Here is a 17,195-nt window from a genome sequence, read left to right on the forward strand (position 1 = left end):
TTACCTTACCATAGCTGCGTAAGTGGGTGAATTCCTCGCCCTGAATTACGTACCGCACGCAATCCGGCGCCCAAAGGGAATATTCCTTACCTTCTAAGTCTTTGAGGACTAACCGTAAACGGTCGATGTCTTCGAAGACGACGTAATTTTTTATTTCGTATGCTTTACCGCAAATCAGGTCACGCCAGTGTATTTGGTTGACGATCATTATATCTATGAAATATTCTTAAATGCGCTGCCCTTGTCTCCGTAGTCTTGAAGCGTTTGCAGCACCACCGACAGGGAATACGGATGCCTTCCGCGTAGTTGCTAAGGGCACGACAGATGACGTCATAATTGTTGCTAACCATGGTCAGGTAACCATTCGCGTCATACTGCGAAATTATCTTGCGTTGGTCTGCGGAGAGTATGCCATTTCCTTTCGGCGTCTTTAATTCGATGCAAAGCCCTTCATACCTTAAATGCGCGTTCAGTATTAAGAGGTCGGGTTGACCCCTTTGATAACCCTTCTGCCAGCATTTTATGAGTTTGCTGTCAGAATCCTGCAATTCCCCTAAGCCGGGTGCTATGAGCATCTGTGGGTAGAAGCGGCGTATGTAGTCCACGACTTTCTTATGCAGGTCAAACTCATTTTCCATTTTGAAGACTAACTTGTTAGGACTATCGAACCGCCTTTCTATTTCATACTTACCCGTTTTCCTTAGCGTAGGCAGCACCTCTTCAAACACCCAATCACGAAACTCCACGGCTTTGGGTAGCTTAGAGCTAAATATCAGTTCGTACAAACCAGGTTCGGAGATAAACACGGCATTTGGTTGTGAGGAACGATTCGTTCCCCCTTTTAGATCTTCCCACCTTTTCTGGTACTTTTCGGAAACGTGGTCCCTAATTGCCTTCCTGGTGTTTTCATAATTTAACGCCAGCGCCACTTCCTTTGCTTTGAAATAAAGTTTATCGCCTTGCACTATGCATTGCAGTTTGGTTTCGTTGTTTTCGAATACGCAAAGCATTATATACCAACGATATTTTTTTATCAAAAGGATGAGCGAGTGGATCAATAGGCAACGCTTTTCAATTGATTCATTTCCACGCTCAGTTGCGCGTCAGACACTACGAAGACGTAGCAGTTTATCTTATCGCCGTCGCCGGCATCGGTGTTCTTGGTGCGCTTGATCTCCAATGTTATGCCATCCTGCGTATTTACTAGACGTAAACCCTGACCATGCAGGTCTTCGTCGTTAATGGTGCGCATGTCAATCCATAACACATATTTGTCCTTAAAGAATTCCTCGGGGCTAATTTGGTCGCCAAACGTACGCTTTGCCTCCCTGTACACGTCTGCGGGCTTTATCCCCTGGGAGTAAACCTTGTTTGGAACGCCGTTTATGTTGACCCCTACGTTAGTAATGTTGGGGTTGTGAAAGGCCTCGGAGTCGCGCTTACCGGCCTCGTAGGGCTTAGCAAACACCAGCATTAGCCCCGTGAGACTTCTTCGGGGGAGGTTAATGCTTTGGTTGATAACCTCATCCGTCTTATCCAAGTAGCTAAATGTCTTATACATCACTACGTGGTCGTAAAGGAATGCCTTGCCAGAGCTGTACTCCATGCCAGCGCTACGGGCCAGCTCTTCGCTGTACACGGTCTCATACTGCAGCTCTAAGTTGGTGATAGAATAAGGATCAACAGCCCCGCTAATTGCGCTGTCCATTCCTCCTATGACGTTCGTAGTGTCCGCCAAGGTTACTTCAAACTGTAACTCGGATAACTGCCTGGGGTAGTACACACCATGACTCGTAATTACTTCGAAATCCAAAGGGATAACGTACTTGCTACCATAGGCGGTCTTTACCCTTGTTGCGTCTGCTACTGTGGTTGCTCCACTGGAGTCCGTAGGCGCGGGGTTAGTATCGCTGCGAAGCTTACGAAGAATAACGCTTCCAATTCCCTGCTCTATCTTTTGTGCACGGTCAAAGGCTGTTAGCCACAGATCCTTATACGCGGTGTACAAATCGTACCTATTCAAATCCAAGAGGGATTCCCCTGCGAACTTGATTCTCATCTTAGAAACGAGGTTCCTACCCACGTTATTGACGGTATAGCGCTTGTCCTTGGTGCTTGGTTGTATTGTTAGGTCAAACCTTAAAGCCAAGGTACCGGGAACCAATACTAGGTTATCCGTTAGGCGGGGCACGCCCACGTACAGGGTTTCCCCTGGCTTTGCGCTAGAAGGCGTGAATGTGACCCGGTGAAAGGTGCGTTCTGCTTTCAGTCCGCCAACCTGCTTAGGTAATACGTTGGGATTTAACTTTGAGCTTATCATATATAATGGAAGTAGAAGGAACGGATTTCGATCCCCTTACCGAAGAAGGTCAAGTCGATATTAACGACGAAGAATACGATACGTTAATCCCAAATGACGACGTGTCCCGCGAGTATATTTGGGATAGGCTTCGAAATAGGTTCGGAAGTAGGGCCCGCGAGGCCTGGCATTCCTTAAAGGACAAGTGGCAATCGAGGAACCCAGGGAGATCTATTCCGGAGTACTTGGAATTGCAAAACTTGGATTCCACGGACCTAAAAACTGAAATGCTAAGGGGGCTTTTAGACGACGTAAGGGAGAAATTTCCAAATGTGGACTTGACCCGCCTTAATTTCCAAACCGGAGATAAGGGGCAAATTCAAATCCAGTACCAAGGAAGGGATAAGTGGTATAATCTCTACCAAAGGAGAGACTCCTACAGGCTCACCAGTAATCTCCCAAAAGAAATCAAAGACGCATTAGGAAGACCTAATTTGGTGGAAAGACTAAGAGAAAACGATGAAAACACCAGCGAAGCCTTTGAAACGTTCAAGACCCTAATGCAGCGGCAACAAAAAGGCCCCGAGGCAATAAGGGAAGTCGAAGGACTAAAGGAAACAATGGAGGAAAGGGAAGCAGATTACATGAGGCAAAACCGACTACTCCTCGATGCTCAAAAAAGAGAACTTGACGACAAAAACCAAAGAATAATAGAAATAAGAGAACAAAGAGACAATGCCCTGCGCGATAGGGACCAAGCCCAAAAGGCCTTCGAACTTGCTCTGCAAAACCTGGATATGAGCAAGGAAGAAGCTAAGAACTTACGTACCACCATAGTCGGCTCTTTGGAGGAACGGCGGCAGTTGGTTGCCGAAATTAACACTAAGGAAGAACAAATCCGGCAAAGAGATCAGGCTATTGAAGACCTGGAGGGACAAATAGAGCGGCAGCAGGAAATAATCAATGACCTAACTCGTCCCGAAGAGGAAAGGGAGGCAGCCCAAAAGGAATTAGAAGCCCTTCAGGAGAGGGTTGCGGAATTACAAGCGCAAAAGGACAACCTGGAAAGAGAATTGGGACTTACCACCAAGGAAAAGGTAAAAAGAGCCCTTTTGAAGTATGGTCTTCCGCTGGCATTTGCGGTCGCTATTTCGAGCGTAGTAGGCGTGATCTTGTCCGCGCTTAAGGCTACAGGCGCGGGCGTAAAGAAATTAGGCAGTGGACTAACGGACTTGGGAAAAAAGATGGCAGCCGGTCTTCCTGGGCTGCTGGGTAGCGTTCTTGGCCTGGCACTTAGGGCCGGCGGTGAACTGCTAAAGTTTGTGGGGAATAACATTTGGATATTAGTCGTAGCTATTGGAGTGGTACTCCTGAAGAAGATGAGGGGTTAATCTTGTTCCTTGTGTATTACTGGGGGCTTATCGTCGTCGGGTACCCGAGGTGTTCTCGACTGGGGATAAGTAAATATAGTATTCGCGCCGCCTTGATAATGCGGAACTAGCGGCAGCACGCTCATGGTGCTAATGGGCTTATGATTCCAGACCGCGTTGGTGTTACCGGCATGGTTTATCATTATGTTACCATCGTTGGGGAGAATTTGCAGCTTGACATATTGACAATTGACTATCATATGAAAAGTAACCGGTGTTAAGTCTTCTCCACTCACTGCAGGAGGCTCCAACGAGAAATGAACTGGGTTCCTATTATTATTCTTTATCCTGTAAGACAGCAATGGGTGGTTATTCTCGTCAACGAGTCTAAACCCCGCGTTTGCACCCAATTTCGTGTTAATGCTAATGGTACACATTATTAATCCTAAACCCCCAACTTCAACCCACATTCCGATATCAGACCACCCGCCCCCTTCTTTATACTCCTTTTGATCTAAACAGTAAGCATGACGTGTTTCTTTTAAGTGTGGATTCATATAATTTAAGAATCACAAATTCTCACAGGCTAAGCACCGCAAGAGTGCTAATGGTCTTGTGATTATAAGGTTGATCCCTTTGGTCATATATACTATTCACGGTAGCCGTCCCGGTGTCATCTACACGTATTTGTAGCTTTACCTTTCCGTGACAATCGGCGATCATATGAAAAGTCCAAACCGATAAATTTTCAAAGCTGTTAGCGTTTGGTTCCGTGGAGAAATGCACAGGCTCCCTGTTGTTCGTCTTCGCGCGCATAGGCTGCAGTATGCCATTGTCATCCAGGAACCTGAAGCCTACGTTGACGTGGCTGTCTGTACCAATGCAAATACTACAAAGGATTAACTTCTTTCCTGAGTAGTTCAAGTCTACAGACATGCCCGTGACATCAACCCAAGACGCCTGGGTGTATTTTTTCTCGCCTGTGTAAGTCGTATAGACACGATCTACTCCAGCTACGTAGGGGTTGTTCATCGCCATATATAATAGCTCAGACCAACACCCGCGACTGCTAGGCCGGCTTTTAGTAAGTTATGGTCATATTCCTCGGGTATCGTAGGCAGGACCTTCTTTGATGGTTTCTTAACTACGGGTAGCTTCGTTTCGTGTGACTTTTTTGGCTTCTCTACGAAGTGAGGAATGCCCTTGGTCATGTCAGAGTTCACGTCATTTGCCCCAAACTTCATGTCTTTGGTTGCTCGCTGCAGCTTGTATTTGTAACCCACAACGGAATTGGTGTTAATAACCAAGTTACTTGGCATTAACCAACAACCAGGACTCAAGGCATAATCTAGCCGCACTTTAGATTGCTGCACCGCTAATTGATATCTCTGCACCGACTTGGATATGTCATTTTCTATTATTGCGGACTCAAACAGGGTTAGGAATTCCTGTTGCGTTTCCCGCGAAGCACCTTGGGATCCAACAATGGGGCTGCGGGTATTTACCTGCGCTCCCAGGATGCAGTAGACAAATGTTTCAATGCTGCGGTTAATTCGAGCTAGGTTTCTTAGGCCTTTTCCTTTTAATAATACAAACGGATCCCATGGACTGGGGTAAATCGTCTCAATCCTATCGATCAGCGTAACGTCATTCTTGCGACCGCCCAAGTCGTAAACCTTTAGGACCCCGGGGTATTTTTGATGATACATGTCTGCCGGACGCACGCCGTCAACATGCCAAGCATAGATAATGCCCAAGCCATGCGTGGCGCCCTCCCGATAACGAAAGTCTTTTTGCTGCGGCTTAAACTCATTCATTAGTCTTTCTAGGGCAGCGGAATCGTAGTGGTTATTCATTCTATTGAATGGCTTTTCCCCCGGCAGGGGCACTCTCAGCTCCTTCAATATGCGCCGCATAGTAAAGGCAACGTGGAACCTTAGAAAGGCAATGTCAAACATATCCGTGGCAACCCCGCAGCCTTTTGTAGCCGCCCAGACGGCAAAGTTTAACTGCTGCGGCCAGTGCTTAAAGTTAGGCCCCTTTAACCATTCGAGGGCTTCTTTTCCTGAAGTGTGCGTAAGGTTAAAATCCTTAAAGATATTCCTTACTACTACGTCAAACGTTTGCTTACCCACTGGAATCTTTAGGTGTGTTACCAGCTTATTAAAGTCGTTTATACCACCTTCGGCATCATAAAATGGGTAATCTTCCTTGGTTATCAATAAATTCTCCGGGAAATTAGGCTGTACCTCCTTCGTTATTGACAAATGCTGTGCCTCTTTCCTCTTCTCATGCGGCTCCAAGTCCGCATTGCTGTACATTCTGGAGCCTTGGTAATAAATACCGTCGGGTCTTCTTTCGAACTTACTAGGGTCTGCATGCGGAAACATCTTCCTAAATGCTCTCCAGTTCCAGTAATTCCTGTTGTCATGACGTGGCTGCTCCTCAATATCATTCCCAAAAGCGTCGTACATTAGTATATATAATGGATGTTATACCATCAGCACCTCCACTTTATCCTGAATTACCTAGGGAGGGACCTAACGAATTAAACGCGGAAAACTTTAGGCTCAACAAAGCAAATTTAGTCCTGGCTTACTTGGAAGGACAAGCAAAACACTACGAAAAAGTTAGGAAGAAATACGTCAGAGCACGGGGTACGCTACATAAGATTGCGATAACTTCAGGGTCTATATCTGTTGTGTTAACGGGCTCCGGCGTTGCTACTTCACTTACTGGGCCGGGAATAATTGTTGGGGTTCCTTTGGCCGGCGTTGGGGCAGCCTGTGGTATTATTTCGGCTGTTGCTACGGGCATTATGAAGCAGTTGTCAAGCAAAATATCAAAACACGACACGACAATAGCTCTGTCAAGGGCTAAAGTAAATACTATTACCGACCTTGTTTCAAAGGCTTTGCGTGACAGAAAGATAGACGACGTAGAATTCTCGCTTATCTTAGCCGAAGAGGAAAAGTACGAGAAATTAAAGACGGACATAAGGAATAAAAAAACAGTCGTAAAAGATCTTTCCGAGGAATCTCGCAAAAAGATCTACCAGGAGGCAAAAGAAGAGCTTCAAAGAAAGCTTGCTCAGTAAACATCTGCTTTGAAAAGAGCAAAACAGGATTCTATTTGCATATTGAACGCCGGCTGTCTGGTTCATATGCAAATTAATTCCTTACATTCCATTTCCCCTCGTGTACTTTTCAAATTTAAAAGTGAAAGTGCTGGTTGCTATGAGGAAGAGGAAGGTTGGCGTTGCTATGTGACGTCATCGCCTGGGAATCCATCCCAAGAGGGGGTGGTTGGGGTCGATTTCGTGAAATATTTCGTAGATTACGTCAGGGTAATAAGGAATATCCTTATCCAACCGACAAAACATCCACTCGGTCCTGCTCATATCAGAAACCTCGGGAATAGACTTACCGGTAATTTCAGACAAAAGATAAGGAATAGCTTTGTAATATTTCCCTAGCTTTAATTTTTTCAATGTCTTCCGTAGACTTTGCGGGGTTGGCTCTTCTAAGTGGTCTATGATTTTCTTTCTTACTTCGTTGTCTAAATATACCGGTCGATAACCTTGGATATGACTCATCCAGTCCCTAAAGTATTTTATTCTTTTGTATGGGGTCTTCTTACGACCTCCATTGGCGTAATATTGCTCTCTGGTAGCATTTGGTACGGCATTACGAATATTCTTACCACATTCGTAACACTGTGCTGACGTGTCGTCTTCTATTTGCATTTTCTTACCACAACAAATATACTTATTTGGCTTAGTAGGTACAAACTTGGGTTTCAAGCACTTTACACAGAAATCATAAGCAAACTCTTTACAATCTTCGCACTCCATATATAGACTAACACATTTAACTACATAAACACGGGATGCGGGTAATCGCGGTACGAATCGAGGAATTCACTTTAGACGGGTAATCCTTCGGTGGTCGTTGCGCTGGAACCCCCATCCCCTATACTACTTCCTGTGTTGAGATTTGAAACAAGACGCTGATACGTTGAATTTCCGGTAATCGTACTACCAGTAACTTGATAGCAGATTAACGTAACGTATCAGTGTAACGCACGCCCTAGTAAATTACATTTACTAGGGCGTGCGTTACACTAATACGTTAAATTTGAATTATAAGCTGCTCTCGAGTTACTTACATTAATCTGCTATCAAGTTACCAAATCTCAACACAGGAAACCCAAAGTACATTATTGACTTATTTATTCATGTACAAATTCTAAGGCCGGGCTCCCTGTGTAAAATGCGGTATATGACACTCACTTAAGAAAACAGTGACTGTGTTGCGTGACATCAGTCACACATTGACTGACCAAATCGCAGTAACATTCATCCAGCGATGCAGCGAATGCCTCTGTGAATCAAGTAATTTTTGTACTTAATAAAATAGATAATGTACTAAACATTGTAATGCAAATGCTTGGCACAGGGAACCCGGCTAGATTTTTTTGCTTCTTTTAGAAAAGTAACTTTGATCTTTGTGGGTTTCCTGTGTCGTAATCGGTTTTCTATTACATAAGCCACAGGTAGCCCAAGCTTGGTTTCTGTGGTGTCCTGTTATAAGAAAATGTATGGAGATTCATCAAAAATTTCAATAAAATCATTGAAACGTGAAATAAAGCCTCGAAATTTTACCCGATCATTGAGAAATAGCACTTCTTTTGAACTGCGTGGTTAATTTTTGAATTTAGCCCGTTTTAAGATTTTTCCCCCCATCAGTAAAACCTATGACTGTGAAAAGCTCAGTGCCGTAAGTGTGACGTGCCGTGACCGTGATACTTTCTAGAATTTTAATTGGCTGAATTTTTTCACGTGCAAATATGATTGGCCTAAAAGTGACCAGGTCTTTACGTGACTGTGTCCGCGCTGTGTTTATGCCGTGTTCCGGGTATTTGATTGGATGGAGAGTACATTCTCGTGCAATGTGATTGGTCTGGCGTATCCCTTGTCGTGTCACGACCGTGTTCGTGCCGTGAACTTTTCATGAGTCATACGAAAACTGCACTATAAATCACAGTGATCACAGAGGCACGGATTCAATTCTCGGAGACCTTTAATTTTAGACGATTTCTCAACTAATAAAACGAATTTGTGGTCGATTAAAAGTTACGATTAAAAGACTTGCAAAAAATGCACTATATCAGTTTCAGACCACGCCATCTTTGAAACTAACGTTTTTCAACCCGACTTGATTCAGAGTCATTAAAGCTCAATTTTTTTTTACCGAGCCAGGCGAATCAACATTTTCTTCAATCTCGTACCCAGAGCCTGCGTTCCTTCTAGCCTGCGGTGAGGAACAAGTTCTTGTTGTTCTTCACCGCAGGCCAGAAGAAACGCAGGCTCAGGGTACGAGATTGCATTTTCTTGCGTAATTCGTAACACATGCGCAGAAGGGCTTAATTGCCCAGGCCTTCAGGTCCGAAGTCCATACGAAGTCTCAGCTCTGCGGATGTTTCGGGGGAATGCAACAGTGAAATCGATTTAAAAAAAAATTTTTTATGGTGGATTGAAAACCTATCGTATCCAGATAAGATTGTCTACTTTTGCCAAAAAAAAAAAGAAAAGGAAAGAAGAGGCTAATATTTGGCTATATCTCTTTAGTAAGAGTGGCTACATGATATATTTTTGCTCATATTCAGAATTAAGAGGCAGTCCGCGTAAGAGCAAAGCTGGAAATGACCCCAAAATCGTCCTGCCTCAAACTTTGCATGAAGAAAGCCTACCATTAGCCTAGTACACTGGCTGGTAAAATTTATTTTTGGAAAAAAATCATTTTTAATTTTTTTAGGAGCGAAAAACGAATTTCGACGTTGTTTCAGTAAAATGGGTGTGGCCGAGTGCGGTGTAAATCGAGAAGCCCGTTGCTCGAGGACAAGACATAACCTCAAAAAGAAAATGGTATGCGAAATTCTAACGTGTCAAAATAATGACGAGAAAAGCGAAAAAAAGAAGAAAATTTCATGTTAGGGACGGACCATTAGATTTTTGAGTGGGAGAGGTGTTGGGCAATTATTTTGTGCGGGAAAGTTTATTTTGCGCCTCATGGCTGTGCAGGAAAAATTTTTTTGGACATAATTTGGATTTTTTTTCTTGCATTTTCCTTATGCACGATATTTGTTCACTCTTTATAGCTGTACTCGATTTAATTTGTGTTTTTTTTTGCCCAACTCCCTCCTCCCCCCATCCCCCCTCAAAAATCTAATGGTCCGTCCCTTAACTAGAATTTGTTGTGTGTTGGAAGTTGAAGATTGCGAGAGCGTTTCGTATGGAGCCCGATTAGTGCCATGCAAATTTCGTGATTGTTTTTACTTTTCTCGACTTTTTTCTCGACTTTTTCTCGACTTTTTTCTCGACTTTTTTCTCGACTTTTTTCTCGACTTTTTTCACGACTTTTTTAGCGATTTCTTTTCTCGGCTTTTTTCTCGACTTTTTTCCCGACTTTTTTCTCGACTTTTTTCTCGACTTTTTTTGACCGCTTACTAGCTGGTATCGCAGGCTCCGTTGTTTAAGCTCATGTTTCGTAACGTTGCCTTCAACCGAAACACTTTTATTCTTAACTCAATATACATTGTACGACATACTTTATCGTTTACTGTACCATTGCTACCTATACCTTTCTACGATACATATCCATAATACTCTCATATAAGTCTCGTACCCTCAACTCGTCCCAATCACCCACTACCTTAATATCTATTTTTTTATTTGATGCTGTTTATTTATCTTTTCTTTTTCATCAGTTTTTCTTAAAATCAATCACTTTTCACATACGTACCCCCCCCCCCCCCACCACCCCCACCTCCCCCTTTGCTTGAGTCCGAATACCTGTGTCAAACATAGTGTAGTTGGGTTTTTAATACCTGATGAATCTATGTTTTTAAATTTTTAAATATTCAAGTACACGTTTCAAACGTCATTACATGTATGACACTTGTATAATACATGTATACTACACGTATTTTTGACCGGTATTTTACCCCATAGAGAACTTGCATTTGCAGCTCGCCATATTGTCCATGCTCTCAGCATAGAATGAGCCTGCTCTACTGTTGTTCAGCGGTCAAAATAAGTCGAGAAAAAAGTCGAGAAAAAAGTCGAGAAAAAAGTCGAGAAAAAAGTCGAGAAAAAAGTCGAGAAAAAAGTCGAGAAAAAAGTCGAGAAAAAGTCGAGAAAAAAGTCGAGAAAAAAGTCGAGAAAAAAGTCGAGAAAAAAGCCGAGAAAAAAGCCGAGAGAAAAGTCGAGAAAAAAGTCGAGAAAAAAGTCGAGAAAAGTAAAAACAATCACGAAATTTGCATGGCACTAATCGGGCTACGTAGTTTCGTCAGGTTATAAACGGTTTGTGTCTTTAAAAAAATGTCTCTGATGTAAAATATAAATATGGTACATAAACTAACAGTAACTTCTCACCAGTAACACCTATTCTTATTTCACAAGCAGATCGCATTGTCGAAAATTTAGTTCCAAACCAAAATTTTGCTTTTTATTGCCGCCAGTAGAAAAAAGTAAAAGTACCGACTGATAGTCAAGTTGTCAGTAAAGAAAAAATTCCAACATGCTTCTGGTGGGTACTTCGCATATCGCACGAACGAGAGTATAGTTCAAGAGTAAAATGCATCTGAGATCATGGAGAATAAATACGAGGAGTTTATAAACGTACGCAGAGTTTTGCGCAAGGATCATAAAAAAGTAAATATTCCTTTTTTGATGGAATTCATAAAGAATATGTTAAAGATAAACGAAGAAGACGAGGCCGTGACTAGTAAATGCTTGTTTGAAGCATATGAACGATGGCTTGCTATAAAAACTGAAGACAAACAGGCTAGATCATTTGTGTCTTTCACGAGATTCTGCCGAGTAAGTAAGCTTATAGTTTAATACTGATACATTATGGTCCGTGTAACACTCCACAAAGAGCTTTTCAATTTAGTTGGCGTGAATTGGACATATGAAATTTGCCTGATTTTTGAATTTTCATTTCTTACGATCATGTCAAAATTCAAATATTATCTCATCAATGTCAATTTTCAATTTTCGAATTCAAAAATTAAAAATTAAAATAAATATTTGAAATTACTTTTCGAAATTTTGATTTTGTACTCTGAAAACGAACTTTGGAAAAATATCCTGTAGACAGGGGGAGGTGAAGATTAGGCGGACTGAGGGTAGGTGAATGCGTGTACCTTATGGCCATTCGTCTTTTTGATAAAACTGAATTATCGATTTATTAAATTTGGCCCCAATTTTCGATTTTTTATTAATTAAAATTAAACTTTGAATTCCATTTTTTCAATTTTCGAGTTGTCGTTTAAATAGTTGAAAAAATTGACAGACACAGAGAGAAAAATCCCACACGATCCGTGGGCAGTTCGTTCATTCAATTTTCAATTTCAGTATAAAATTGATTTCACGTTATAATATGTAACTGTAATAAATATTCATTTAAAAAAATACGAGTTTACCCTAGATTTCCTGTTTTCTGGAATGAAAAAAATGATTTATTACCATAAATGTGTTATTTTTAAAGCTGAACAAGACATAAATTTCAAAATCACTGTTTTCACTTTATTTTGGTGATTGAGAAGGTGAAAATGTGATTACACTTTTGAGCCAACTGTCCACGTGACCTGGTGATATTTTGGCGGATTTTTTAAAACAGCCATTTTGAAGCCATGGACGACATCGTTCATCCTGACTATATTAGAGATCTCGTACTGAAAATGAAATGGACGCACAAAAGGATAAGCGAAGAGTTGAGAAGGAAATATCCTGATTTAAGGGGTTTAAGTGAAATGAGTGTTAGAAGGTTTTGCTATAAACACAGCATCCACCGAACGTCTAGAATAAGTGATGGAGAGCTCGATGTTGCCGTTTTTAATGCAGTGTCCAAGGTACGTAAGTGCATGGTCTGTTATGCAAGATTTTGTTAACTATATTTAAACGTGCACGACATTTATATTGCTGCAGGTTGGTCCAACATACGGACGAAAAATGATAAAAGGAAAGCTAGAAGCGGAAAATATAAAAGTTCACGACAAACGAATTTCTGCATCGTTGACAAGAGTGACACCAGAATATCAACAGCTTAGGAGGCAAAACACTGCAAGGCTAGTAAACCCTGTCCCCTACCACGCTGATTATTTTGGGCACAAACTGCACTGCGATCAGAATGAGAAACTGGTAATGTATGGATGTACGAGCGTGATGGCTATAGATGGATATAGCAACAGCATTTTAGGTATTGCAACAATGCCAATAAAGAATAACTTGGAGATCTACCGATGTCTTTTCAGGTTAGCAAAGACTAATTCATTGTATTATCATAATAATAATTATTGTGATTTGAATACAGTTAACCCCTCGCAGGTGACCACACCAAATCCAAAGCCGAAAGGTTCGATGCCCAGGTAAATAACGTATTAAATTACTTTTGCAAAACAGGCCAATCATCATGAGGTATGGCCTTTGGGACCAATTAAGAATTGATTGCGGCAAAGAATTTTATTTGATGCTCCATATTCAGCAAAGCTTGGCTAGCTTCAGGTACAACACATTACGAGCACCCTATATCCAAACTCCATCAACAAAGGTAATAAAATAAATCAAGTATATATACAAATTAATAAATGACTTAAAATGTTTGACTTTTTATTTCCCTTCAACAGCTGATTTTTTTAAAGTGCAATACGTTAAGCTTACATACAAACATTAAATATAGTATCTTCATTTATTACGACTGTAAAAGACAGTTTTCTTTCCATACACGCTTTGTTAAATTGTAAGAAAAACACAAAATGTCAAATATTCTGAACATTATTTCTCAAAATCAGAACTATTTACCTCATATTGCACGAGCGTAGCTCAAAAGCTTACATAGATTTGCTCATGCCAAATGTGAGCCGGTCGATTGAACGAGTTTTTGTTTCCTCTTTCTTTGGAACTAAACTATGGAAATTTGAAACCACGTTTGTGACACCATGCTTGCAATCCTTTCCTCAAATAAAGGCACTATCTAAAGAATTAACCTTGGAAGTTGTTCGCATACGATATAGATGTTTTGTAGCTTCGATAAGCTTTTATTTACCCTAGATCCATGTGAATGCTGTTAAAGCACAGGGAGCCCAATTTAGATAAAGGTAAAAAGTGAAAATAAAAATGAAAAAAATCGACTTTTACTATTGTTTTCCTTCAAGGGGAAGATAATGGGGGACATTATCTTTACCGCGAATGAAAAAAATAAGAGTGGATATTTTTCCCATTCTTATTTTCACTTTTTATATTTATCTAAATTGGGCTTCCTGTGGTTAAAGCACAGGTACCGTAGCTGAGCTTGGGCTCCCTGTGGTTTTCCTTTTACTCGTCGCCATGTCTAGTCTGCGTTTGTTTTGTTTTACGTACGTATCAAACCTGCTTGCTTATATTTCAGAATCACATTGCAGAGAGAAAATGGGTAGAAATGAACAGCAGGATTAATTATCCCATAAAAGCTCATCTCAATAAAATGGTTGAAGAAGAGTTAATTGATATGAGGAATGAAATTGACAAGTACTGTGTGTCTTGGGTTACAATGCAAGTTGTCCAGGCAGGGGTAAACGAATTAATTCCTGCATGGAATTATCACAGTATTCCAGGTACGAAATATTCATATTGAAAGAGGGCCAATCTATCATTGATAGATAAAGAGTTAGGAACTTTAGCTTTATGAAATGCAGTATATTTACAATGATATGGCCTGTGTTAATTAGCAGCTCTCTTTACCCCCAAGGAACTACAACCCCCCTTGCCTTCCTTTTTTAAATGGCTGCTGTACTGGCTACTAGTACAATAATTATAACACATTATGAAATTGATGTTTTAATATGCTATGTTATTATCTGTAGGGAAAGGCAGACCTATTGACCTCATAATGAAGGATAGCAGGGCAGTAGCAGTCCCAGAAAGTGTTATCCCTACACCTGAAAATGCGCTTCAGCAGTACGAAAGGAGTGGGGGGAAATTAAAGAGCTTCAGTGAATTTGGAAAAGATCCACTTTCAGAAAGCCATCATCTAGAAGAAGTTAGGAGCAAAGAATTTGAAAAGTACCCTTCTTTTGATAAGGTCTTTAATAGAATGGTCAATAATGATCCCAGTCTCCTGAGACAGAGCATTCAAGCTATGATTACTATTACAAAAAATCTTGCAGTTCAGGTAGTCTAATCTTAGCTTATAACTTTTCAACTATTTAACATGTAAACCTCAACTAGTTGGTTTCATAATGGGATTACTATTTTGAAGCTATAGTAGCAAGGTTATTATTTGTTTCATTGTTTATTTTGGTACCTTAAAAATTAGTGCCTTACTTTCCATAACGTCTTTAAATAATATTGTCAAAAATGACTTCAATTTGATAGTTCTAAGACCAAGCATAACCAAGCTATGATTACCATTACAAAAACAAAAAACAAAACAAAACAAAAATTGCAATATCAGATAGTCTGATCTCAGCTTATAACTGTTCAACAATTTAACATGTTAAACTCAACTAGTTGTTACTATTAAACAGTCTTGTCATGTGATCATATGCTGAAGCTATAGTATCAAGGTTATTTGTTTCAAGATGTAGGCCCTTAGTGAAAGACTAAGTGAGAAAAACGACTTTTGCTAAGGTATATGGGGTGATCTTTGATTACATTTTTTGTCATTGGCATAAAGTAACTGTTTTTCCCCCCAGAAATTAACTGATTTTCCAAAAAAAAACTTAAAACATTAAGAGGGCGTCTCTGTAACAGCGTGCCACTCGATCTGGGCTCCAAAAATAGATTTCTTTTATATTCCTACCATCGAAAGTACTATCTATCCTCCCTACAAAATTGCAGTTAGAATTGTTCTAAATTCTTTTTTCCACCCGCTATGCGAAATTTTGTCCATCGACCCCAAATCAGTGAAAGACGCCGATTTTCGAGGTCGCCCGAGGGCTACTTTCAAAGTCTGTTTTCTCGGGTTTCTCTGCACATAAAAGCTAATTTTTCTATCCAGAACTTTAGTCTAGTGTAACTTCTGCATAAAAACAGTAATAGTGTTTTTTGGAATGCTCGAATTCTGAAAAATAATCCTAACTAATCGAGACTACTGAAAGCGTGACGTGGAAAGCTAAGATTATGAGACCTCGAATATTGCAAATTTCTCATTTGTGGCACCTAACCCAGCCCTAAAATATCATTCAACCTTGAGATAAGAAGCTATTTTATAGATGTGTGCAATAAAATTTGCGGCACATTGCGTTTCTACGAAATAAGCTAAGTTTCAAATTGTTCTATTTTCAGTTATTTCCTTGCGTAACACGACAGGCCGTTGGGTCTGTGACGGCTACTTCTTTGCTCATTATCCTCAATACCATTACCTAAAATATAATATGATGAATTAAACCTTAACTTTACAATATTTGTTCCAATATAAAAGATTTAAATGATCTACGCCTTCATTTAATAGTGTTTCTATAAGCTGTTTTGAAATTTCACCGCACAGTAATTTTTTTTAATTTGAATATCTCGAGGTCGGGAGGTCAATCGCTATTTGTTTATTTAATTGCAGTAAAGAAATCCTCGCTTTATCTCGAAACATACTAAAGAGATCTAAAAATGAGAAGTGTTCTTGTTTGTAGAGCTGAATATTTCTAGTTTTTTTAGTTGAGGGTAACATATTATTTATATCATTGTAAGTGAAGGATGTACTCGCCCGCGTTAGCAGCGTTATTGATCAACTCTATACTTATATTAGTAGTACTTGAAATACTGAATCTATATGTCTTTGTACTGAATACTAGTGAGTTAGACTAGGACGTCTAAATTGAAGACTCTTGCAAAAAAATAAATTAATATAAAACAATATAGCAATGCATGATATATTTTTTTAAATATACATCTTTAATATAATACAAATAACCTTAATTGCAAATACGAATATATATCTAAGAGCTCAATTATCAGAGAGAAATGAAACTTTATACCATGGGCTCCGCCGAGAACCAGACGAAGCTTCTTATACAGTATATCACTTGTTCAAGAGACATCCTCAACACTTAGCATGGGCTGGGCTCTAAAACCAAGAGCCGGAGCTGCTCTACAGAAAATGTGCGGTCGTATTTGACAGTGAAGTTTGACCTGGGTGAGAGGACTGGTTGAAAAGCAGACCCTGAACAAGTTGCCGCGGAAATGCGGGGCGCGAAAAATGAGAACAATGAAAGGCGCTTTGAAAGAGTAGAATCGGGCTATCGAAGACCCAGATTGCAGGATTCTTTTCGCGTCTTTTCGCGTCTTTCCACTTCGCGGAAAAAATCCACAGTACGAGATATTTCCGTGACCAGTCCTCAACAAAATGTACGATCTTTGGTAGACGAGGAAGACATTCAGGATGTAATACGAGAGTCAGAACGTAAATCTGTTACAAGAAATTGAGGATAGCATTGGCCTGCAACACCCCATTATGCACTAGTCAATTGAAACCCCCACCCCCGACCCCCGC

At 40.5% G+C, this 17,195-nt stretch overlaps 1 protein-coding gene across 1 annotated transcript; it reads left to right on the forward strand.

Moving 5' to 3' along the window:
- Positions 1–12,054: 12,054 nt before the first annotated feature.
- LOC116293423 (uncharacterized) lies at positions 12,055–15,151 on the forward strand. Its single transcript, XM_031700846.2, has 5 exons — positions 12,055–12,585; positions 12,662–12,801; positions 13,136–13,283; positions 14,121–14,325; positions 14,575–15,151. The coding sequence occupies exons 1-5, from the start codon at positions 12,367–12,369 to the stop codon at positions 14,889–14,891; spliced, it is 1,029 nt and encodes a 342-aa protein (XP_031556706.2). The 5' UTR covers positions 12,055–12,366; the 3' UTR covers positions 14,892–15,151.
- Positions 15,152–17,195: the final 2,044 nt, after the last annotated feature.

The sequence above is a fragment of the Actinia tenebrosa genome, unplaced genomic scaffold, assembly GCF_029948245.1.
Source record: "Actinia tenebrosa isolate PJP-AT-01 unplaced genomic scaffold, QUT_ActTen_1.0 PGA_scaffold3__52_contigs__length_22856419, whole genome shotgun sequence".
Taxonomy (NCBI): domain Eukaryota; kingdom Metazoa; phylum Cnidaria; class Anthozoa; order Actiniaria; family Actiniidae; genus Actinia; species Actinia tenebrosa.